Consider the following 26631-nt stretch of genomic DNA (forward strand, 5'->3'; position numbering starts at 1 on the left):
CTTGAAGCCGTTAAAAGAGGTAACAAAACACTGAACATGTGCACAGCAATGTTGTTTATACATTTTGTGCATTATGTTCATTTTTTGTGACATTTTTGCAGTTCTTTTTCAAGTAGAATCCACCTGAAAAAGATGTTACCCTAAGCTTGGTTTTGATACCATATCTGTGAAGTAGGTTTCACTACTTCTACATATGTAGCCCCCTCAATGGTGAATTTCATACTGTAGACACAATAAGGATGGGCTGCTGCTCGTGGACCACTGCTGTCTGCTCACACCCCAGGCCAAAATTTGCCAACCAGCCCCTGCTCAGGGAGATCTATGGCAAGCCCATAGATCTTAACAGCTGATTTACATATTAAAAACAATTTGTATTCCTGTGGAATAAGACATAGGATTTCAGATATCAAGGTATCATTTTATTCAGCTTTCTCTGAACTGCATCCATATAGATGGCTTAGAAGTTGATCCTACTGACAGATTCCCTTTAAGAAAAGTCAAATGATTTGCCATCCCTTGGTCTCTGTAAATACTCCCCATTTTTGGTCAGTCCTGGGGCTATCACGCACTGATAGTTACTTTTAGTGCATTGCTTTGTGTTGTGGTTCTGGACAGACAGGATAGAACATGTTACAGTCATGTAAGCCTCGTAATGTTTTATAGAGTCTTTCAGTTTCTACTTACACAACATTGATCATTGCAGTGAATGAACTACAAATCAAAGTATGGGTGAATAAGATGGTTTTTCAACACCTTTAGGCTAATTCATCAAAAGTAAAAAGAAAGATACATTTTTATATAGGATATTCAAGTGATGTATTTCTGAAATTTTGTACAAAACTCAATTATGACCTTATTTTACACTTTTCATTTTCATTTAAATCAACATAATATGTAGACAAAATTTTCATTCTTAACCTTTCCAACGTTGGACGTAATACTAGACCCACGTTGGAATCCCTCCCTTTGATGTGGGCTCCGGCACTGAGCCCACATCTTTCCCGACACATGTAAGCTGTTTTGAACAGCTGACATGTGCCTCTAACAGCCACGGGTGGAATCGCGATCCACCTGCGGCTGTTAGCCCATTAAATGCCGCTGTCAATCTCTGACAGTGGCATTTCATTTGGAAATTCTGCCCATCGTTGACTCCGTCACATGATCGCGGGTCACCGATAGACCTCTGTGGTTGTCATAGCCAGATTGCTATGAAAAAAAACAACAGTATGTATATAATAGTTAAGATCACCCACATTTGATACACACAAAAATACAATGAATACATTTATTAATGAAAAACACAAAACAAGACAACATGTATATTTAAAAACAATTAAAAAGCCACAAAATGGCCATGCAAAGAACCACTAAAGGTCAGTATAGGGACCAATAACCTTTTGCCCCATTCAAAATAAAACAATTTTACAAAAATCAAACACATATTTGGGATCGTCGCGTTCAGAATCGCCCGATCTGTCAATATAAAAAAAGAATTAACCCAATCAGTAAACGGTGTAATGAGAAAAAAAATTCAAAATGCCAGAATTGCGGGTTTTTGGTCGCGGCCACATTGCAATAAAATGCAATAATGGGCAATCAAAAGATTGTATATACACCAAAATGTCATCAATAAAAAAATGTCAGCATGCATGCAAAAAAAAAGCCCTCACCCAGCCCCAAATCATGAAAAATGGAGATGCTACAGGTCTTGGAAAGTGGCGCCATTTTTTTAAATCAAAGTTTGGATCTTTTTTTATCAAAGTTTGGATTTTTTTTTTCACCACTTAAATAAAAAATAACCTAGACATGTTTGATGTCTATGAACTCATAATGACCTGGAGAATCATAATGGCAGATCAGTTTTAGCATTTAGTGAACATGATAAATAAAAAAAAAACAAGTATGGAATTGCACTTTTTTTGTAATTTCAAAATTGCAACTTGTCTCACAAAAAACATGCCATCACATGGGCATTTTGATAGAAAAATAAAAATGTTATGGCTCTGGGAAGAAGGGGAGCAAAAAATGAATACGCAAAAAAAACGACAATGGCCCGGGGGTTAAGGGGTTAAAAAAAAGCTCCTCTTCTAGCATGTGCAAATAGGTATATGTCATGATCCCAATGGCAGGGGATCACTAAAGGACAAGCACAGATACAAACAAGCTCTAGGGCGATGGAACCTGAGCTGACCGCAACCCTGAACCTGACACACAAATAAAAGTAGCCGGGGAACGTGCCTACGATGATCCTAGACGTCTCGCTCCAGCCGAAGATCTAACTTCCCCTATTAGAAGAAACACAGACCTCTCTTGCCTCCAGAGAAATCCCCCACAGAAATAGCAGCCCCCCACATATAATGACGGTGAAATGAGAGGAAAGCACATACGCAGTATGAAAACAGTTTCAGCAAAATGAGGCCCGCTAAAGCTAGATAGCAGAGGATACAAAAGTGAACTGCGCGGTCAGCGAAAAACCCTTCAAAAAACCATCCTGAAATTACTTGAACTCATGTGCCAACTCATGGTACATGAGGAGCAATTTCAGCCCACTAGAGCAACCAGCAGCAAGAATCACATATCTGCAGGCTGGACTAAAAACCAAATAAAGCAAAACACCAAAACAGGAAAATCCAAACTTAGCTTGACCAGAAGGTTCTAGGAGCAGGGAGCAGAGGTAACAAGACACACTGGATACATTGATAACCGGCGAGGAAATGCCAGCAAAGCCAGGTTAAATAGGAAACTCCCATATCCTGATGGAACAGGTGGAACCCAGAGACCCAGGAAAGACAAGTCACCCAGTACCATCAGTAACCACCAGAGGGAGCCCAAAAACAGAACTCACAACAGGTATAGATAATGAATATATGCTACTGATGGTTCATTACTATGCTACATTAAGGGCCATATTTGCCACTGGCTACTGGAGGTATGGTGCTTAGGGCGGCAAGTTGCAGGAAGCGGCACCGAGGACGAAGGTTTTTTTACTTTTTATTTTATTGTACATCTCCCAGCCTCCCCCCATAGATAGAAGGGCTCCTTTGATTAGAGAGCACCACAGCAGTACGCCGAGTCCTGCTTCACTAATCAGAGTTCATTCAGTTCAGTAACAGCACTGTCAGCACTGAGCACAATGTACAGTCATGGCCAAAAGTATTGACACCCCTGCAATTCTGTCAGATAATACTCAGTTTCTTCCTGAAAATGATTGCAAGCACAAATTATTTGGTATTATTATCTTCATTTAATTTGTCTTAAATGAAAAAAACACAAAAAGAATTGTCCTAAAGCCAAATTGGATATAATTCCACACCAAACATAAAAAAGGGGGTGGACAAAGGTATTGGCACCCTTTGAAAAATCATGTGATGCTTCTCTAATTTGTGTAATTAACAGCACCTGTAACTTACCTGTGGCACCTAACAGGTGTTGACAATAACTAAATCACACTTGCAGCCAGTTGACATGGATTAATGTTGACTCAACCTCTGTCCTATATCCTTGTGTGTACCACATTGAGCATGGAGAAAAGAAAGAAGACCAAAGAACTGTCAAAGGCTTGAGAAACCAAATTGTGAGGAAGCATGAGCAATCTCAAGGCTACAAGTCCATCTCCAAAGACCTGAATGTTCCTGTGTCTACCGTGCGCAGTGTCATCAAGAAGTGTAAAGCCCATGGCACTGTGGCTAACCTCCCTAGATGTGGACGGAAAAGAAAAATTGACAAGAGATTTCAACGCAAGATTGTGCGGATCTTGGATAAAGAACCTAACCAAAAGAAGAAAAAAGCCCATGCATAAATATGTGCACACCTGCTACATTTTATGAGAAAATATATATAATTTTTATTAGCACAAACACCAAACAACACAAAATATAAAATCAATTAAAAACAACAATGACCATACACCCTTACCCATATGAAGATGTACATTACAAAACCCTCTCTATATGTATACCCATGGAGTTATAATAGACAAGAAATAATCTACATAAGACAACCATAAACAATTCCATATAATATAACCCCAGCAATAGCCAGGTAAGTATACCATACCAATAACCAGATCCCTGGTCCTATTTCAAAGAGCCAAATAAGGGCGTCCCCAAACTTGCTCTAAATGGTTACCATCCATGTAAATAGGGAAATGTATAGATAATTTCAATCCCTGCTGGAATCAAGTAAGAATATAAAGTTGTATCCCAAAATAGCCATGTATATGGGGCATATTAATGATATAGATAAATAGCCCCTAGAGGTAGAAAAATGGACCAAACGCATAAAATGCAAGCGAACCTGTCCTGGGCATGGAACACATAGGGCACAGCCTTCCACAATAAAGTAAACCTGCTAGTATGCAGAGTGAGGCTGTTAAGATTCCAGCTCCGGACCAGGGCTAAGAGGGAATGCAGGAAGAGTAAGGGTGTGGGTGAATCCCACGCGTATCGCCGCTCCAGGCGGCTTCGTCAGGGAAGATATGTACCTGTTAGAAGGTGTCCGTCTTATATAGTGATATAAATAAGGGAGAGTGAATACCGGTGTCTCCAATTGCCGCCGGGAAAACCGGAAATGACATTGGGAGCCAGAGACGTGTATACAGTGGCATGGTAACCACTGAGAGACTCACGCATGCACAAAGAACAGAGATGATTAAGCGCTCACACGAGCGCTACGTGCGGCCGTACCAGATCTAAATGAGGGTGCGCATGCGCCCTCATGCTAAAGCGAAGCTGCCCATAGAAAGGGAGGGGGGGGGGGGAGGAACGAAAGAACACGGGGATATATACAGGGGACAGATCCCAGAGGCAAGAAAAATAAAAGAGCAACTGCCTGAATGGAGGGGATAATGCCCTAAATGTTACTACCAAAATAAAGAACCTATTAAAAAAAAAAAAAAAATGGTGCTTGTTATTCAATATAGACACTTAAATAATACCATGAAATATGATCATGTCCCATAAAGGGCATTCATAGTGCTATACAGAAACGATATAAAACAAAACATCACATCATATATAGGTATACTGACATAATATAATGTATAATAATAATAGTAATAAATCATAATAAATCTTCAATTAAACTATGTCCCCCCCCTTCTCTTCCTCCTCTCCCCCCCCACACACACAAGGAATGTATATATACGAAGTATCCCCCAATCCATATTAATAGTCAAATAGTCCCTTTTGTATCCTTAAAGTCCAAATAAATGAATCCAGAGAAAACGTCCAACTTCAAATTATCCTGGCATGATCCGGTTAAATCCATTATCCAAGAGATTTTAGCTGGAATATATGTCGGGTCCTGGATCCAATACTGGTCATCAAATTCATCCCAGGAAGCCTGTATATACCAGTTCCTCATTCAAGCCCGTAGGTGACATAGATTTGAGACGAAAAATCCAACGGGCTTCATTCTGTAAAAGTAGTCTATGTCGATCACCACCTCTCTCATTTTTCAAAATCCTCTGTAGACCGAAAAAACGTGTGTTAGCAGGTTTACCATCGTGACACTGGAGATAATGGGTTGCTATGGGGGTCAGAACTCTACCTTTTTTAAGATCAGAGCGGGCCAGATTAATTGTAGATAGATGTTTTTGCGCCCGCTTTCTAAGCTCTTGTGAGGTTTGCCCCACATAAATTTTGTGACATGGGCAAATAATAGCATATACCACGAAATTGGTTTTACAATTGATGTAGTGATGGAGAGAATAATTCTGATCATCAAAGGGACTAACAAAACGATCTTTGGTGGCCGGCATATATGGGCAAATTGTACAATCGCCACAGGGGAATGAACCCCTGAGGCGAATACCCCGGTTCAGTCTAGTGACTGGCCGTGAGAAATGACTCCTTGTTAATATATCCCGTAAATTGGGAGCCCTTTTAGCCGTCATCAAGGGTCTAGGGCTTACACATAAAGAACCTAGACTAACATCTAAACAAGTTCAAGCTGCCCTGCAGTCCGAGGGTACAACAGTGTCAACCCGTACTATCCGTCGGCGTCTGAATGAAAAGGGACTGTATGGTAGGAGAACCAGGAAGACCCCACTTCTTACCCCGAGACATAAAAAAGCCAGGCTGGAGTTTGCCAAAACTTACATGAAAAAGCCTAAAACGTTTTGGAAGAATGTTCTCTGGTCAGATGAGACAAAAGTAGAGCTTTTTGGGCAAAGGCATCAACATAGAGTTTACAGGAGAAAAAAGAGGCATTCAAAGAAAAGAACACGGTCCCTACAGTCAAACATGGCAGAGGTTCCCTGATGTTTTGGGGTTGCTTTGCTGCCTCTGGCACTGGACTGCTTGACCGTGTGCATGGCATTATGAAGTCTGAAGACTACCAACAAATGTTTCAGCATAATGCAGGGCCCATTGTGAGAAAGCAGGGTCTCCCTCAGAGGTCATGGGTCTTCCAGCAGGACAATGACCCAAAACACACTTCAAAAAGCACTAGAAACTGGTTTGAGAGAAAGCACTGGAGACTTCTAAGGTGGCCAGCAATGAGTCCAGACCTGAATCCCACAGAACACCTGTGGAGAGATCTAAAAATGGCAGTTTGGAGAAGGCACCCTTCAAATATCAGGGACCTGGAGCAGTTTGCCAAAGAAGAATGGTCTAAAATTCCAGCAGATCATTGTAAGAAACTCATTGATGGTTACTGGAAGCGGTTGGTCGCAGTTATTTTGGCTAAAGGTTGTGCAACCAAGTATTAGGCTGAGGGTGCCAATACTTTTGTCTGGCCCATTTTTGGAGTTTTGTGTTAAATGATCAATGTTTTGCTTTTTGCTTCATTCTCTTTTATGTTTTTTCATTTAAGACAAATTAAATGAAGATAATAATACCAAATAATTTGTGTTTGCAATCATTTTCAGGAAGAAACTGAGTATTATCTGACAGAATTGCAGGGGTGTGAATACTTTTGGCCATGACTGTATACACTGCCTGGGTGGCTCCAGAATATTTGTACTGTGCAAGGGGAGAGATTCTGCTTGTCTGGATGTGCAATTAATCACCCATCCCCAGTACACCCCAGCCTCACACACATGAATATCACAATGATTCCGGAGCAGCGCTGGCTGTATATGCACAGTGCCCAGAGCAAACTACGCTGCTTCTGTACTGATTGGTGAAGCAGCACTCGGTGTTTTGCTCTGATGTGAACAGTGCACATGGAACCCCGCTACGACCTCACTTGCTGCATATGAAGGTGAAGAACGGTCGCGGATGATGTGTGATCAAGTGGCTAAAGGGGTTATCCAGGACTATATTATTTTTTTACTGTAGGTCTCTTATATGCTGCACTGTTGAAAGGGTGTGACTGCCGATGTCATGCTGATTGACAGCCGACTCTCTGCTGTATAACTGCATATAACTGCTGTATATCCCGGCTGTCTATCAGCATGACGTTGGATGTCACGCACTGTCGACAGAGCAGACCAGGTGAAGAAGAAGAGCTGCTCTATTGACGTGGAGCAGCTGAGTCACCAGCAGGAGTGGTCAGTGGCCATTCTGAGCCGGAGCCGATAGAACAGACAGGAAGTTGTTACCTATTTTGCAACTACCTGCCAATTATTTTTTTGGCTTATATAAACAAAAATAATTTAGCCCTGGATAACTATTTTATTACACCACTTCCTGTGGGAGGATGGGTTGTATATTCATGTGCGCAATGAGTGCCATTATCAACACATCACTGTGCATGACTGCTTATACAAAATATACTGAGCATGCAGCCACATAAATCATGTATATACAGTCAAAATACAATCACCAAATACATGTATATGCTCCCGGTACATATTGTCTATAAATTCAAGCACAGTTTTCCAAACACAAGTATCCCAAATTAAGTGATTGCTGGTCCAGATTTCTAAGGTAGGGGGAGTTGTAAAATTTAGTTAAATAAGCTTTAATTTAAAAAAAATGAAGTCTCAAGAAACATAAAAAAATATATATTTGTAATAGAAATATTTTATATTTGCATTAATATCTGTAATATTTTTATTCTACTATAAGAAAAATTCATGTATCAAGTCAATTGTAATGCCTTATATAATAAAGCTAACACATTATGAAAACCCCTCTGCAAAGAGCAAAAAAATAGATGTATATAATTTGTGTGCAGCGCCCAGGGTCCTGGTCGTTGCAGTAATGTCATTTCCCTCTAGGGGGAATGATGTTTCATTTGGAGGCAATGAAGGACAACCGAATCCAGGTATCACAAACATGCAACACATTTCGCACTCCAGGCCACCAGGGGGAGCTATGCTCCTATTTATTAGGGCACTCTTTACACTTAGGTAAAACTGGTGACCTGGGGAGGAAGTTAGGGAGTTGCTGGCTTTGCTCAGGTAGTTGGTCCCTGACAGGGGTGGAAGCCTGTCAGAGATCCAGACAGAAGGTCACGGAGCTGCGCCTGTCCTAGGTGCGGCAGTTCCTAAGAAAGGACACGAAAAGAGAACTGTATTGTAGAGACGGTGAAGAAGTCATAGCAAAGGAGTGGATACCAGAAGAAGTTCTGCCCTGCACAGGCTGCCTCCTTCTGAGGCGCAGGATCCCGGTAGCCGGAACACCAAGGGAGCAACAGTCTTTTATGCCTTGCTCCAGAGTCCGGCAGGACAGCTAATTGCAAGTTACTGATCCGCCCCTATACCCAGGAGGCAAGGTGGCACCCACGAGAGGCCGGGGCATGATAGAGTCACTGTAAAAAGCCTCAAGCCACCGGTCATACGGGTTTGTCTTATCCATCTGGGGGACAGAGAGAAAGAGATAACATCAATAACATCTACAACATCTATGAGGACCTTATGAAAGACTTGGCAGTAAGGTACTACAACACATGGCACTAGAGGAAGGCTACTGATTTCCACCTGGATAAGGGGACTCTGGATTTGCCTTCAGACTGGCCGGACTCTGCCTGCCCCGTGATCTGTGCTCTGGACTGTGGATGCTGAAGCCTTCAGTCAAAGGTAAAGAGACTGCAACCTTGTGTCCTCATTCTTCACTGCACTTCAAACCATCCACCATCTACACACTGGGAAGCCCTGGGGACATACTTCACCTGTGGGAAGGTATACCATCTAGCTGCCATAACATCACCCCAGCGGACCCCTTAAAGCAGCGTCGGTCACCTTGACCGAATACCACAGGTGGCATCAGGAACATATCCCTTTAAAGACTTTCCCCTTTTACAACGGACGTCCCGAGGGCCACGGACCGAGTCAACCACTGTGACATCCCCGTTGAGAACCAAAGGACCCGGTACCAATTACCCCACTGCCCACGGGGGAGCTCCATGTGTACCCATAGCAAAAAATTTACAAATGATATTTAGTTTTTTAATGGAAGCTTAAAGGGAATTTGCCACCAGAATTTTGCAACCTCATCTGAGAGAAGCATAATGTAAGAAAAGAGACACTTAGTCTAGTGGTGTGCCACTTAGTTTACTGGGTAGTTGTGACACAATCAAAGTTCTTAGATATAGCAGAGCACAGAATGCTGCCCTTTGACCACACCACAGCTTTCTGTGTACATTTTATATGTCAGGAACACCGCACTTGCTCACTGAGCCAGTGCGCGTGTCTTGAGTTGAACAAACTATGCCCAAAGATACCTGTGGAACGGGGTTGGCAACGGTGGAGATGCATGCTTCAGGCAAACAGAACCTGAAGCATGTGACTGCTGGGGGAGTGTCTGGGGGTGGAGACAAGCACCGACTCTCCAGAGACTGGCGCTTGGGCAAGAGATGCCCAGATAGTAGTCGGACAGGCACAGGTCTAAACCAGGAGATGGCATGGTACAGGAGGGGCAAGACAGGGATAAGGTCAGTCACAAAGCAGAGTCTGAAAACCAGAGATAACAGCACAGTAAAGGCAGGAGTAACGGAATGGAAGGTCAAGAACAGGCAAAGATCATAACAGAGAGGCAAAACAAGTACAGAGTCAGGCAGAAATATCAGAAACAGGAACGGACCGGGTCGTACACAAGTAAGCATACACAGACAGACAGCATCCACAGATACACAGGGGTCAGGAACTAAGCCGAGGTCAAAAGTATCACTGACAACAGACAAAGCCTAATTGAGGCTATTTAAAGCCCTCCCAGAACCAGAGAGAGGCCAAAAGCATTAACTCCTGCAGCACAAAACCAGAATTCACATACAGACCATGACGGTATATTGACAGCGAGCTGCTTATCAGAGAATGGGGTGTGGTCGGACTAGTGAGCTAGTCAGATAGTGCTAATATAATGCTGACAAAATACTCATTGTATTAAAACAACAGCACAGCCTAATAAGTGTCACATCCCTGAAATTAGTGTCTCAGCCCGTTCCTCATGCTGTCCTCAGATTACATACCAAAAATCTGCTGACAGATTCCCTTTAAGTGATAATGACAAGTAGCCTGCTTTTATTTTTTTACTTACACAGCACCATCATATTCCACAGCACTTTATAAACATCATCATCATTGTACGCATTGGGGCTCACAATCTAGATTCCCTTTAAGTATTTATTTGGCGTGTGGGAGGAAACCGGAGAATATTCATATAAACACAGGGCGAAAGTACAAACTACTTGCAGAAGTTGTACTTGGTGGCATTTGAGCCCAAGACTCAATTTTACCCCAAATTACCCAGCTAGAATAGTACGTTTAAAAAAATCTCTTATGCCCTTAGGCAAAGATCATGGGGCTGCCAGTTTCAGAGGCATCCATGAGAGAAGTGCTACAAATCACATCCTAGTGATAACTGATTTCAAGACTTCCCCATGGAATTAAATTATTTTCCAACTCTAATAAAAAGATGATTTATCATTAATCCACATTTTATGAGCCGAAGTCTTCTTTCCGGTATAGGTCTCTAATGGATCCATCCATAAACATCTGCCGATAAATGGTAGCAATTTAAATGCTTTAAGATTATTATAAAATGACACAGAAAACATCATTGTTTTCATGGATATGAAAAAGATTTGGCTATCATTTTGCAAATACAAACATTGACTTAGTCATGTGTGATGTTTTAATATGATTTAAAGCAACTATTGTAAGTATATTGCTCTATCACTGTAGCTCTGGGTCACTCTCATTGTCTTCTCAAGTGTTGCAGTAGGCGTCACCTTTTCACACTTTAGCCACTGAACTTCTCATTTAAGCTTGTGCTATTGGCCAAGAGTAGAAAGAAGACCCTGTAGATACCTTATAGCTATCCCAGGTCTTACCACTGCTCATTTGTTGGATATACCACCTCCCTGTGAACATCAATTTGGACTATACAACAAGAGGAAATTTACCCATGGAATTCCGAACACTTTGCATCCTAACCACTGTTCTTATATTTTGCCCATTCTTTACTGCATCGGCATGGTGAGTTTAAACTCAGATTTGAATGCGAAATCCAAAATATTCTGCAACACATCAAAAAATAGTAATTTTTTGCTGTTGTCTCTGTTTCAGGTCAGTTAACAACTTTTTGATGACGGGACCAAAGGTAGTTTGTGCTTTTTTTTATTTATTTGAGTCAACTTCAGTTTTGCATATCTGCATAGATAGGTCTAGCCATAGTGTTTCGCTTATTGCAGGCCTACTTGACATATTCTACCAGTGTGGCAGTGGGAGCCCAGAGTGGCATTGAGGAGTGTAAGTTTCAGTTTGCGTGGGAGCGGTGGAACTGTCCTGAGAGCGCGCTTCAACTAGCAACCCACAATGGACTAAGAAGTGGTAAGTAAAGTTTTGAATGTCCATCAAGAAATTTATATATATACGCTCATGAATATTATTTGTAGTTCTATATGTCAAAAATGTGATATTCAATACCTCCAAGATTATCATTCATTAAGATGGTCTAATATGTTTCTCCACATCACCTTTCTAAATGTAGAAACAAAATGCTATGATTCAATATTGAAAAAGGTTGAGGAAGTGAGCCAATGAGGGATTTCTATATGTGCAGAATCTATAGAAAAACTGCAGACTTTTGAATCATGACAGCGCGTGGCACACACACTGTCATAATTCTCCAGTATTCTTGGTGCAAGCAAGCAGTCACATGACCACTTGTATGTCATCTGCATACATGTGGTTGTGTGCCAACGAGACGTGTTCGACTTCTCTCAATTCACTTCAATTGAGTGAAGGTTGATGAGACTAGTGAGCCCATAACTGCAGGTGCGCAATTCACCCAGACCAGCAATACCAGTAAATGGTGACAGCGTGCACATCACACACTGTCACGATTCACAAGTCTGCAGTCACATACAGTGACAGCAGACCTAGATCTCAAACCTAGACAAACCTTTCACACTGCAGCCAGTTTTTGTTTTTACACTTTCGTTCTTACATAAGCAATAACTTTAAATTTTCCATTGACGAGCCATTTTTTTTTTTTTTTTTTTTTTTGGGGGGGGGGCGGCTTTTTGAGGTGCTCGATATTTGGTAAATATGACCTGGCAATAGTATGATCACATAGTGTGGGGATTGTTTTTCTAAGTAGTAAAAAGAAAAGTGAGAAATGTGTAAAAACGATGTTTTTTGGCTCATGTTGCCATTTTTGAATCCTGCTTTCATTATTCCATTAATGGTGCTGAGCATGATTTTTGTGTGTGGAAACCTGATGTTTTTTATTTATGCCACTCTAATTTTTTTTTATGTATTTATTGGGGGAGGTTTGGTGACTTAAAATGGCAAATATGGTTTTTGATTTGTTTTTTTTGTTAATGTTCACAAAAAAGGGTTAAGTAATTTTATGTTTTTTATATTTTTAGTTTTTTTTAAATGCTATAATTTGCATTTTTTTTATCCATTCAGAATATTAAAGGTTAGGAATTAGTGATTTTATTTTTTTTCTTTATATGTTTAAAAACATTTTTACTTGATTTCTTTTCAGTCTTCTTAGAAAATTTAAAAGGAATCTGTCAATATGATCACCCCTCCTAAGCCATCTATATGTCCATTTAGGTCATAGGAAGCTGTATAAAATGATACCTTGATTTCCAAAATCCAATGTCTTATTCCATAAAAATCCATGTTTTTCTTATATGTAAATGAGATGTTCCTAGCTATGAGCTGGGCATATAAATCTCACTGAGACTTCACCTCTAAGGCCGGGGTCACACTTAACGTATGAAAACTTGGTCCGAGTCTCCCTGCCGAGAGTCGAGAGTCGCACAAGTGTTCTCCGTATGGTCATCTGCGTGTAATGACTTTGCAATGCGATGATGCGATCTTCTCACACCTATATATCCGTATGACATGCGTATGGCTTTACATTTCTCAATGCTTTTCCCCATTGAATTTAATGGCTCAATGGGCTGAAATGAGGAAAATGGCTGCATATTTGTTGCAAGCTGGACGGATGGTCCATGTGGTGTCCAATTTATTTTTGCACCTATAGGCTTTCATTGGCGAGTCTTACACGATATACACGTACAATCACAGCATGCTGCAATTTCACTCGCACGTAGAATACGCCCGAGAAAAAAATACAGTGATGGGAGCTGCCCCATAGATTAACACCGGTCCGAGTGCTACAGTATGTGAGGTTTTCTCGCCTAGCACTCGTCTATTCTACAGTAGTGTGAAGCCGGCCTAAAGCTTATTTTAGTAGTTACTAGTATGAGATATGTAACACAGTACAGAAAAACTCAACTTTGTCTTCTAAGGCTAAGTTCACGCTAGGCTTTTTTTTCATGCAACTTTTCAGCTGTGTTTTACAGTACCAGCAAAGTCTATCAGATTTCAGAAATCTCATGCACACAGCTTAGTTTTTGTTTTTTTTTGTCATCAGGATTTGTACTTTGCATTATTTTTTGCACAATGGAGCATCTCACTTCTTTCAGCGTTTTTCACCCATTAAAATGAGAGTACGTGCAGACAATCAGTAAACGCTGCGGGTTGGACACTGCGTACACGTGCAGCGTCCAAATGTTACAACATAGTGGATGGGATTTCAAGAAATCTCATATCCACTACGCGTGTACACACACCTGCGGCTCACCCGCGGAGACGGACATGCGGCGCGTCTTTCCAGACCACAGCAACTCAATTTCTCTTGCAGAGATGAGAGTCTCCACAAGATAAATTTCACCCATAGAGTGTATTGAATGCGGTAAATCCGCACGGTTCAGTGATCACATGTGGATTCACGTGCGTTCAATAAACGGCAGCACTTTGGACTCATCGAACATGTGTTGCATCTAAACCACTGCTAGTTCTTGATTGTCTTCACATACCCTGATTGTATGGTGAAAAAACGCACTAAAAACGCAAGTATCAGATGTTATTGATTTTTTTGTGTGCCAAAACCTATATTCTATAGAATGGGACTTTTTTTCAACACTAAACATTATCAGCATGCACAAGAGACAAATGTAGTATGCTAAAACTGCAGCAAAAAGCACAATCAAACCACAATCAAGAAGGCAGCAAAAAACGCAAGAAAAACTAAGGAAAATGCTTTCTTTCTGCAGCTTCTTTCTTGCCAAGAGATCAAGTTTTGCTGCAGAGAAAAAGAAAAAATGCCAAATGTGAACTTACCCTTACAAAATCACATTTGCTGCAGCTTTCACAGCTCTGTTGTTTTGCAGCAATATTACAACCCTGTCTGCCTGTGAGCTGGAAGCTGAAGCTGAGAAGAACCTGCAGTGTGTCAGGTATAATAACACACACAGCTCTGCAGTGAGATCAGGAGAGTAGAGAGCGGCCATCACACATCTCATTGAGAACGACACCTTCTATTTAAAATAATTTCTGGAGGCAGAGTCGTAGAGAGATCTATGTCCGGCCCATAGCCTGAAACAGCTCATTTAACATATAAGAAAAACATGGGTTTCTCTGGCATAAGACATCAGATCACAGACATCAAGGTATCATTTTATTCAGCTTTCTATAATGTACATGCCCATATAGATGTCTTAGGAGGCTCTCTTTAAAGCTGCAATCCTTTGATCACTTTTTATATATACAGTGGGGCAAAAAAGTATTTAGTCAGTCAGCAATAGTGCAAGTTCCACCACTTAAAAAGATGAGAGGCGTCTGTAATTTACATCATAGGTAGACCTCAACTATGGGAGACAAACTGAGAAAAAAAAATCCAGAAAATCACATTGTCTGTTTTTTTATCATTTTTTTTGCATATAATGGTGGAAAATAAGTATTTGGTCAGAAACAAACAATCAAGATTTCTGGCTCTCACAGACCTGTAACTTCTTCTTTAAGAGTCTCCTCTTTCCTCCACTCATTACCTGTAGTATTGGCACCTGTTTAAACTTGTTATCAGTATAAAAAGACACCTGTGCACACCCTCAAACAGTCTGACTCCAAATTCCACTATGGTGAAGACCAAAGAGCTGTCAAAGGACACCAGAAACAAAATTGTAGCCCTGCACCAGGCTGGGAAGACTGAATCTGCAATAGCCAACCAGCTTGGAGTGAAGAAATCAACAGTGGGAGAAATAATTAGAAAATGGAAGACATACAAGACCACTGATAATCTCCCTCGATCTGGGGCTCCACGCAAAATCCCACCCTGTGGGGTCCGAATGATCACAAGAACAGTGAGCAAAAATCCCAGAACCACGCGGGGGGACCTAGTGAATGAACTGCAGAGAGCTGGGACCAATGTAACAAGGCCTACCATAAGTAACACACTACGCCACCATGGACTCAGATCCTGCAGTGCCAGACGTGTCCCACTGCTTAAGCCAGTACATGTCCGGGCCCGTCTGAAGTTTGCTAGAGAGCATTTGGATGATCCAGAGGAGTTTTGGGAGAATGTCCTATGGTCTGATGAAACCAAACTGGAACTGTTTGGTAGAAACACAACTTGTCGTGTTTGGAGGAAAATGAATACTGAGTTGCATCCATCAAACACCATACCTACTGTAAAGCATGGTGGTGGAAACATCATGCTTTGGGGCTGTTTCTCTGCAAAGGGGCCAGGACGACTGATCCGGGTACATGAAAGAATGAATGGGGCCATGTATCGTGAGATTTTGAGTGCAAACCTCCTTCCATCAGCAAGGGCATTGAAGATGAAACGTGGCTGGGTCTTTCAACATGACAATGATTCAAAGCACACCGCCAGGGCAACGAAGGAGTGGCTTTGTAAGAAGCATTTCAAGGTCCTGGAGTGGCCTAGCCAGTCTCCAGATCTCAACCCTATAGAAAACCTTTGGAGGGAGTTGAAAGTCCGTGTTGCCAAGCGAAAAGCCAAAAACATCACTGCTCTAGAGGAGATCTGCATGGAGGAATGGGCCAACATACCAACAACAGTGTGTGGCAACCTTGTGAAGACTTACAGAAAACGTTTGACCTCTGTCATTGCCAACAAAGGATATATTACAAAGTATTGAGATGAAATTTTGTTTCTGACCAAATACTGATTTTCCACCATAATATGCAAATAAAATGTTAAAAAAACAGACAATGTGATTTTCTGGATTTTTTTTTCTCAGTTTGTCTCCCATAGTTGAGGTCTACCTATGATGTAAATTACAGACGCCTCTCATCTTTTTAAGTGGTGGAACTTGCACTATTGCTGACTGACTAAATACTTTTTTGCCCCACTGTATATATATATATACTGCAATATCACTTTATTACAGTATACAGCTAAAATCATAGTCTCCCACAGCTTATAGCTGAGCTTTATAGGAATTGCAAGTTGCTAAACATCAACACCCCATAATTTTCATTGCTGGAGGTGGCAGTGGCAATGGGCACCCAAAATGGCACAACACCACGATCATGTGCCTTGATGTGAATGTTAGACATTGACTGTCATTAAGGGGTTAACACTACTACAGAATAACTCCTTTTGAATAAACAATCTCACATGGCCACTGGACGTTTTCTACACCGAGAAAATAGGGAAAGCAGCAGCCAATCAGCGACATGGTTTATGACCACCAATAGACAAAGCAGAGAGATCGGCGAAATTGTGCCGGTTCATGAAGTAAGTATTTACTACAGTGGAGCTCTAAAGCAGGGGTCGCCCCATCAGAATAGTCTGTGAGCAGCTCAACTCAGTATGATAATAATCAGATGTTTGTCCTTATGCTTTACTCCTTCAGCCACAAGAGAAACATCATTTGTACATGCTATCAGCTCAGCTGGAGTAATGTACACATTGACCAGGAACTGTAGTATGGGAGATTTTGATAATTGTGGATGTGATGACTCTAGAAATGGACGTATTGGTGAGTTTTATCATCTAGAACCATTTTATCTCTAGTTAAATTCAAGTAAATTAAAAGTATGTATATGATGGGGAGAGAGAGATTGATAGGTTGATGATCAATCTCGTACACTTGGCTATGCCTTTGGGTTACCTACTGTAGATTAATGCTCTGCTTTTTATTTTATTTCTGCCACAGGTAGAGATAGGGATTTTCATGCTAATATATACCAGTAATTTCCTAGGTACCCCGGCCAGTGTCCAGCAGTGTCATTTAATAGTCATTGATTGCAACGCTCAGCAGGGGGAGGCTCAGAAAGGTCATTAGGATACATGTGTCAAATAACATTGGTTTTACTGATTAAAAATAAAACATGCATTCATATTGTTAAATGCCCAATGTTACTTTTGATAGCAACCTTGATATTGTATATGTAGAAACATTCACATACAGCTCTGGCACAAATTAAGAGACCACCGCAAAATTTTCAGTTTGTCTGATTTTTCCCTTCAAATGTATATTTTTTTAGTAAAATGTAAATTGTTTTTTTATTCTATAAACTACAGTACTGACAACATGTCTCCGAATTTCGAAGCAATACATTTTGGGAGATTTTTCTGAAAAGGAGGAATGGTCAAAATTAGAAAAAAAACAGTGCTTTCAGACCTCAAGTAATGCAAAGAAAACAAGTTCATAATGATTTAGAAACAACAATACTAATGTTTTAACTCAGGAAGAGTTCAGAAATCAATATTTTGTGGAATAACCATAATTTATATTCACAGCTTTCATGCATCTTGGCATGCTTTCCACCAGTCTTTTACACTGCTTCTTTCGCAAAAATGTAAGCAGTTCTTCTTTGTTTGATAGCTTGTGACTATCCATCATCCTCTTGATTACATTCCAGAGGTTTTCAATGGGGTTCAGGTCTAGAGATTGGGCTGCCCATGACAGGGTTTTGATGTGATGGTCTCTTAATTTTTGCCAGAGCTGTATAAAGCGCCATGGAATAAATGGCGCTATAATAATAATAATAATAATAAATAATAAGTTTTATTTCTTATATGTAGGTGGCAGAGGCTGGGTATGGGGAGGATGCAGTGATAATGTTGAATTTGGAGAAAGAATCTCAAAACTTTTCGTTGATGGGCTGGAGACAGGACACGATGCCCGAGCCTTAATGAACCTGCATAACAACGAAGCTGGAAGACTCGTAAGTTCATTGACATACATAGTAACATAGTTATTAACATAGTTATTAAGGTTAAAGGAAGACTTTAAGTCCATCTAGTTCAACCCATAGCGTAACCTAACAAGCCCTAACATGTTGATCCAGAGGAAGGCAAAAAAAAACCATGTGGCAAAGAGTAAGCTCCATATTTGGGGAAAAAATTCCTTCCCGACTCCATATAGGGCAATCAGACTAGTTCCCTGGATCAACATCCTATCAAGGAATCTAATATATATAACCTGTAACATTATACTTTTCAAGAAAGGTATCCAAGAAATGTTAGTAATGAATCACTCATTACAACATCATACGGCAGAGAGTTCCATAGTTCCACTGCTCTTACAGTAAAGAATCCGCGTCTGTTATGCTCAGTATTATTGTTTGCTCGGTAAATTCTTTTTTTTTACATGTTTCTTAAATTCAACAACATAACAACTTAAAATAGAATAGCGTTAGAGAAATTCTGTATAATAGGAGGTCATTGCAAGTTAATGTCCCCATACACATTAGATAAAGGTTGATCAAACCCACTGATTTCAGCAGGATCAACTGACCTTCTAATGTGTGCGGGAGCATACCGAGAGTTAATATTGGGGAGATCAGGATCCAGCTTGGTCAAACTGTTTGTTCAGTATAGGGATAGAGTTAGTAGCAGCTCTGTTATATAGAGAACATAGGAGCTCTCGTCCGAGCGTTCCTGCACGTAGGGGACTCAGGAGAGATGTCTGTCAGCTTTCTAAAGCTTTTTGGAGTGTATGGTCAGCTTTATTCTTATTGGAACTATTGGACAAAACCACTGATGGACACAGACATAAGAGGCCCGTGTGTACCAACAATTAGGCTTGAGCGAAACGGATCGTACAAATTCAAAAGTCGCCGACTTTTGGCAAAGTCGGGTTTCATGAAACCCGACCTGATCCTAGTGTGGGATCGGCCATGCGGTCGGCGATCTTCGCGCCAAAGTCGCGTTTCATATGACGCATTTGGCGCCATTTTTTCAGCCAATGAAGGAGCGTGGGCCGAGTGATGACATAGGTCTTAGGGGCGTGGACGCCTATCGCCATCTTGTCGCTTGTGCGCTGTAGCGATTTGCAATGTGTAACACCAGCCTTTCTGTTCAGGGACGGAGGGGAGAGAGAGAGAGAAAAAAAAAATTCCCATTGACTTTGCATTGGGTTTCGTGTTTCGGTCGATCCCCGACTTTTCGCCATAATCGGCCGATTTCACTCGACTCGACTTTTGAGATAGTCGGGTTTCGCGAAACCCGACTCGACCCTAAAAAACTAAAAGTCGCTCAACCCTACCAACAATATATGGGCCCTTTTGCAGTCCAATAGGTCATTATAGTGCACAATTCCACCTACTTTGGAGGTGACAATGAACCTCTTTGACACCTAGGCCCTTGTGTGGCTGATATGTCCACCTTTGGCCAGAGCATTCACATCTTTACTTAGCATATACAAACCCTGTCCAGCATTCTTAGAGGTGTTAGAGAAGTGTGTGTTCTTAGTATTAAAGGGAACCTGTCACCTGAATTTGGCGGGACTGGTTTTGGGTCATATGGGCGGAGTTTTCGGGTGTTTGATTCACCCTTTCCTTACCTGCTGGCTGCATGCTGGCTGCAATATTGGATTGAAGTTCATTCTCTGTCCTCCATAGTACACGCCTGCGCAAAGCAATCTTGCCTTGCGCAGGCGTGTACTACGGAGGACAGAGAATGAACTTCAATCCAATATTGCAGCCAGCATGCAGCCAGCAGGTAAGGAAAGGGTGAATCAAACACCCGAAAACTCCGCCCATATGACCCAAAACCAGTCCCGCCAAATTCAGGTGACAGAGTCCCTTTAACTAATGTTCACACCTTGGTATGATGTCACTTTTGTTTTGGATTAGGAGCCTAAGACAATAATCTTTGTTATAGAGGGCCTGTCACCAAGTCAAAAGTGACCAGTTTTTGCTCTTGTTTCTTTCTCACAGCTCCCCAGAGCATGTCGTTTTTCTTTTCAATATTTTTATGGTTTTTACAAGAGGGCGTGGTTCACAGGATCCAATGGGGACATGTATTTAGGCTGCTATGCATTACTACAATGTGAGTCACTCCCCCATGGTAAAGATCATATTAATTAACATTACATTTTTAAGGGATTAAGAAGGAAAAGACCTGACAGAGACACTGATAATGTGACTAAAACGTGATGTAAATATAGCCTAATACATAACTGTCGGAAATGACAGCCAGTTTATGCTTCCTGTGGTTCGGGCACCATGAACCAGCTGTCAGGTTCACTCTTACACTGAGTGAGTGGCACCATGTTATCCCACACCACTATATCCACACAAAAGAGCTCACAATCTAAAGACTGTATTATTATGGAGGAATCCCTCGCAAACACAAGGAGAGCATACAAACTCCTTGTAAATGGTGCCACTGGTGGGATGTGAACCCAGGATTCCAGCGCTGGAAGGCTAGAGTGCTAACCACTGAGCCATCCTGCTGCCTAATTCTTTATCCTGAAACTTGTTAAGTTTTTCAGCAACTATTAATTTAAAACCTTAGGCAAACTAACAAAGCACTGCAAATGTGGACCACTGAACACAGTAACTCATAGACTATGAGCACACGGCATCTTTTAGACAACAGCACAGCCACCAAGTTCTCTCAGGTGAAGCCTGAAGCACCTTTGTCGATGGTCTAGCCTCGTTCATGCAGCAGCTTTGCCACCCACCATTTTTTTACTTGATATTGTAAAGTATGACGAGTGGATGCCTTCTGAAGAATCAGCATGGCATTTCTTTCAACCATTTTAGGGTTTCCAAACCTTGTTAGGCTGCCGTCACACTAGCAGTATTTGGTCAGTATTTTACCTCAGTATCTGTAAGCCAAAACCAGGAGTGGATGATAAATACAGAAGTGGTGCATATGTTTCTATTATACTTTTCCTCTGATTGTTCCACTCCTGGTTTTGGCTTACAAATACTGAGGTAAAATACTGACCAAATACTGCTAGTGTGACGGCAGCCTTATAAGTGACATAACAATGAACATGTCCACAACAATTTCATTTTGACATTGCTGTGCACTGTTTTTTTTATGGGGCACTTTTATGGCACTTTTTCAGGCAGATTTCGTGTGGAAAGCTATGTTCACAAAGTCATATGCAGTATTTTTGTTGTGAACGGTAAAGAAAAAATCTGCGGCACTCACCCCAATGTAGCAGTGAAGACATGAGCTTTAATGGAGAAAATAAATCAATATCCTATGCAAAGGTAGATACCAACTGATGCTGCTCCGTATTCTTGAATAAAACCAGCAGTAAATACAATAGTAGAAAGGGATATATGGATAATTCTGGTGCGTTGCTGATCAAGAAGTTATTAAACGTAATTTTATATATTAATACGAGAACACTTGCACTTTTATGCAAAAATCTTTTTAAGACAAATACAATTTTTATCCCATTTCTAATATATTTATTTGTAATTATCCACATTTTTATACACATACTTTTTAGACTAATACAAATAAAATTGTACCCCCTACCTGCCCGCCTCTTTCCTTTCCTCTGTCCCTTTTGGCAGTGAGCAGTTTTTAATTTTTAAATGTAAATTATCAGGCAATTATATACATACATCTAATCTAACATAACCTAAATGACTACAACAACTGTATATATAATTACTTATGGTAATAATGACATTTTACAATTCTGTATTTTGTGAAATTATTGTTAAATTTTACACATTGATCTGCATATTTGCTTTTGAACACTCCTTCCCTCTTTAAATTTCGTATCCATCAGATTCTCCTGATTATATCTATTTTTCCTTCTAACTATTTAAAGCACACACATTTTTAATAACTAATTTCAGTTCTTTTAGATATTTATTCTATAAAAGTTTTTTTTTATTTTTAATCTTATAACATCTTTTCTGAAATTAAGCATTGAAAAAGAGTCACATATCTTTTTGCTTTCTAACTCAACTCCATACACCAATTAGTAACTCTTTTTCTACAATGAAATTAATCTTTATTTATCCTATGTAGATTATCTTTTCACTGTTTTACACATATTTAAGCCTCAAAGCTTTGGCTTAGATCATTATTATTTCAAAAGGGCGTCCACTTACACCATTCTTCTAACAGCTATGGAACTCATTTCCGCTATTTAACTGTATGCTCCTTATGAATCTGCTTCTTTTTTCATATTCTCTTAATTTCAGCAGTTTATTTTATAGCTCACGAGTTTGAACGTTGTGTGCGCTCCTTCAACTTAGACTCATTGCACTTTTTTCTGTAGTTCGAATTCCGCTTTCGTATTTTCGGGATTATAATGATCCTTTTTCTAATCATCTAATAATTGTCCATCTCCAATTATATTCTTTTTTACATTTTTCTCCCATTTTGAGTCACTTTAACTCACGGTATTGCACTAATGTACGCTGTTCTAACATAGACACACTGCATTCATTATCTTACATAGTTGATTCTCGGTTCCGTTTTTTTCACACCTTCCATTTAATAAAATAATTTTCTTTGTTTTTTAATTCTGCTTTATAGCATCTATTTTATGACCTTAATACCCTAATATTCTTTTACCACTATTTGTTTTCTCTTAATTATGAAACAATGCTTTCCCTACATTTGTTTTCCTTCTTGCTGTTTGAATGCAACCAATGAACAATGAAAACTGTCGGTACACACCTCCCCCCGCCACTTGGCTCCAGTTTTTGGATTATTTAATCCCCAGTATCTCTTGGTGCCCTCATTGTGTTTTTTTCTTAATGGAGTTTGTTCATTTCTGAAATGCGTAGATTAATAAAACAGCTAATTTTTCAACACCATCATCTCCATTGGACATCTTCTTGACCATTAGCCCAGCACATTTCTCCGTGTATCCCCTTCTACTGTTGCAAGTGCTAATATTTATTACAATTGGATTGGAATCCCACTTGAGCACCCATCTTGACAAAAGGAGTGACGCACCACCCTGTTATCTCCATTCAATGAGTGTTTGTGTCAAGCAGCAGAAATGGCAGCATAAAAGTTTAGCCAAGGATTCACTAGGAAAACCAGGACCTCATTTTTCTGATGCACATTTTCTACATGTGAGCGTGACCTTAGTATGTTTACAGAATCTCAAAAATCAAAAATCATTTTTAAAGACATCGTAGAGTCATAGCTAACTAGTCTTTCATCCAGGGCAAAGATCAATGTTACTATTTTGGGGCTGTATGTATAAAACTTGGCACAATAGTAGAGAAAATTACCGCACACTCAATACTGGTATAGTGCTTGAAAAAGGTATATGCCAATTTTATTCAGAGAAATAATACAAAAAATGGTGGTTGCCACATAGGTAGAGGTAGACAATGAACCCGACGTTTCAACCCTCCCGGGTCTTATTCATGGGGTTACTCAAGTCTTTTGATATAAGCGCATATAGGTGGCAGTAGTGTGGGAAAAGCAAGCGCTCCCTTACGTATAAGACATGACCTGTCGGTAAAACCAGTAGGGGCTGCTGTCCCAGGTAGGAAAAGACTAAGCACAGGAGGGGCCGTAATGTGTCCAAAGGGCCTGTGAGGAGTCCTGTGTGGGGTCAGCGGCGCATCCTGCGCCTAGCTGTACTGTCCTGGAAGGATGCTGGAGGAGTCATAGCTAACTAGTCTTTCATCCAGGGCAAAGATCAATGTTACTATTTTGGGGCTGTATGTATAAAACTTGGCACAGACAGAGTGAATTCTCTCTACACCCATCACCCTGCACACCTACATTTTAAAACAGGAACAGGCAAGCAAGGATGTAGGAAAAGAGAAAAATATTGTGACTTTCTTACACTTTCTTTATGCGACAGCAGACTTGTGATTCCTTCACAGGGGTTACCTATGACTTTTATTTTCCCCTGGGGCTAAGCAGTTATGAGCAGGCAGTTGTTAATGACCTGCCTGTGCTTCCCTGGGATGATCTCTGCCAGATCAGTGGTATCACACAGCTCCTAATGGCGATTCTTCGGCTTCCTGAGACGTCACGTCAACAGAGCAGATCCTTTTCTTCGTGTTGATTGACAGCCTGATCCCTGCTGCTTTAGGCTAAGCTGGCTGTCAATCCCCATTACATCATCAATGACACTGTTGACAGAGCAGCACGCAAGAGAAGTTGCTCCACTGATGAAGTGTCTGCTCTGAAATGGGAAATAAAGGAAATAATGGTGTGCACTCAGGACAGAGGTAAGTAGGTGCTGGTAAAACAGACCGTGTGGTCCAAAACAGTCCAATATCAAAAATTACCGCACACTTGAAGCTGGTATGATGCAAATATATAACAAGTTTATTGTGTTCACAAAACAGGTTGCCACAAAAAGGAAACAAAAAGTGCAGATAGAAACCCAACGTTTCGACCCTCCCGGGCCTTATTCATGGGGTTACTTGATGCACGCTAGGATACATATGTAGGTGGCAGGCATAGGGTAGGAGGGCAAGTCCCTTGGCATGCCACAGCAGCAGGGCGCAGGAGCGCCGCTCATCCAGCACCTTCCATTTACGTCACTACAAGCCTCAGGAGTGCTGCCCGCACGGGTCATCCAGCTATACACAGGCCCACTACGGATGTCACAGCCTCTGTGTGCCACTATCGCTTTGCATTACAAAACAGCATATTCCCAGCCTGTTCCAGGTTAAGCGACAGCTTATATACCAAGGGACTTGCCCTCCTACCCTATGCCTGCCACCTACATATGTATCCTAGCGTGCATCAAGTAACCCCATGAATAAGGCCCGGGAGGGTCGAAACGTTGGGTTTCTATCTGCACTTTTTGTTTCCTTTTTGTGGCAACCTGTTTTGTGAACACAATAAACTTGTTATATATTTGCATCATACCAGCTTCAAGTGTGCGGTAATTTTTGATATTGGACTGAAATGGGAAATAACGTCATAGGGCAAAAGGTAGTTGGTAATAATTACCTTTCGAAAATTGCTGAGCCCCAAAGGGAATATTCCCTAGCAACCAGGCAACCCCCACATGTACTTATGCTGGCTAACAGATGTAAATCATTCAGCTGCGGCAATAAAAACTAAATCTCCGAGCACTAAAAAATACTCGTAGGACCCCCGAGCGTGCTCGAGGAATCTCGAGTAACGAGAATATTCGCTCATCACTATATATTAGCAAACTGTAACATGTATTTAATATTAGGTATCCCAATTCACATCGTTTATAGAGACATGTACAGTATATATAGAATATACAATGCAAGCAAATAACACAACAAAACTGGAATATGGTTGCATAGACGTACAAAAGTATATTTTCACAGTCTACAGCATTTCTAATTAAATAATGTACTGTATATCTCTTCATGTCAACAGGCAGTAAAAGCAACGATGAAGAGAACATGCAAGTGCCATGGAGTGTCAGGAAGCTGCAGCGTGCAAACATGTTGGTTACAATTGGCAGAGTTTCGGGATATTGGCAACCATTTAAAGGTCAAACATGACCAGGCCTTAAAACTCGAGTTGGACAAGAGAAAGATTAGGTCAGGTAACAGCGCAGATAATAGAGGAGCCATTGCAGATGCTTTTGGATCAGTGGCCAAAACTGAACTTATTTTTTTGGAAGACTCTCCTGATTATTGCTTAAAGAATGCCAGCCTGGGTCTCCAAGGTACAGAAGGAAGGGAATGCCTCCAGAGCGGAAAGAATCTAACCCAATGGGAAAGGAGAAGTTGCAGGAGGCTTTGTACGGAATGTGGTCTCAAAGTAGAAGAGAAGAAGATTGAGATTATTAGCAGCTGTAACTGCAAGTTCCATTGGTGCTGCACAGTGAAATGCGAACAGTGCAAACAAGTTGTGATCAAGCATTATTGCTCCAAGCGAGAAAGAAATTCTGACATGTCCATAAAAAGAAAAAACAGAGGCCAACAGAGATAACAATACCGAAATGTGGTCAATAAAGATGCACTGTCAGGTCCTCCGGCAGATTTAAAAATAATCTATCAACACTGGAGAACATACCTAATTCATTAAGATGATCTTTATTAATGCATGATAGCAAAATATAGTTAAAGGGTCGTCCTCTCTCCAACAAAAAAACAAAAACAAGTTGTCCCCTATCCATGAAATCAGGAGTAATTTGTTGACTGCTTGAGGTCCGACAGGTGGGATCCCCAGCAGTCCCAGAATCAGGACTTTAGAAACCCAAGAAGCCCCATCCTGAATGGAACAGAGAAGC

General features: G+C 40.8%; 1 protein-coding gene across 2 annotated transcripts; it reads left to right on the forward strand.

The window, feature by feature from the left end:
• Window positions 1–3925: 3925 nt before the first annotated feature.
• On the forward strand, window positions 3926–26330 carry LOC138647204 (protein Wnt-8). 2 transcript variants are annotated; one of them, XM_069736054.1, is made up of 8 exons: window positions 3926–3952; window positions 4476–4485; window positions 6565–6594; window positions 11461–11489; window positions 11581–11719; window positions 17071–17196; window positions 18246–18388; window positions 25770–26330. In XM_069736054.1, the coding sequence occupies exons 1-8, from the start codon at window positions 3926–3928 to the stop codon at window positions 26328–26330; spliced, it is 1065 nt and encodes a 354-aa protein (XP_069592155.1). The 2 variants fall into 2 exon arrangements, with proteins under 2 accessions (XP_069592155.1, XP_069592154.1); XM_069736053.1 differs by lacking the exons at window positions 3926–3952; window positions 4476–4485; window positions 6565–6594 and adding an exon at window positions 11295–11365 and having other exon boundaries at window positions 11456–11489.
• Window positions 26331–26631: the final 301 nt, after the last annotated feature.

The sequence above is a fragment of the Ranitomeya imitator genome, chromosome 8 (assembly GCF_032444005.1).
Source record: "Ranitomeya imitator isolate aRanImi1 chromosome 8, aRanImi1.pri, whole genome shotgun sequence".
NCBI classification, from domain to species: Eukaryota; Metazoa; Chordata; class Amphibia; order Anura; family Dendrobatidae; genus Ranitomeya; species Ranitomeya imitator.

Bases quoted from the DNA above. Each gene is read 5' to 3' on its own strand.
- LOC138647204 (XM_069736053.1), top strand. From the start codon at position 11,295: ATGGAATTCCGAACACTTTGCATCCTAACCACTGTTCTTATATTTTGC. The intron at 11,366-11,455 runs GTGAGTTTAAAC...TCTCTGTTTCAG, and splicing joins TTCTTTACTGCATCGGCATG to GTCAGTTAACAACTTTTTGA. The intron at 11,490-11,580 runs GTAGTTTGTGCT...CGCTTATTGCAG, and splicing joins TTTTGATGACGGGACCAAAG to GCCTACTTGACATATTCTAC.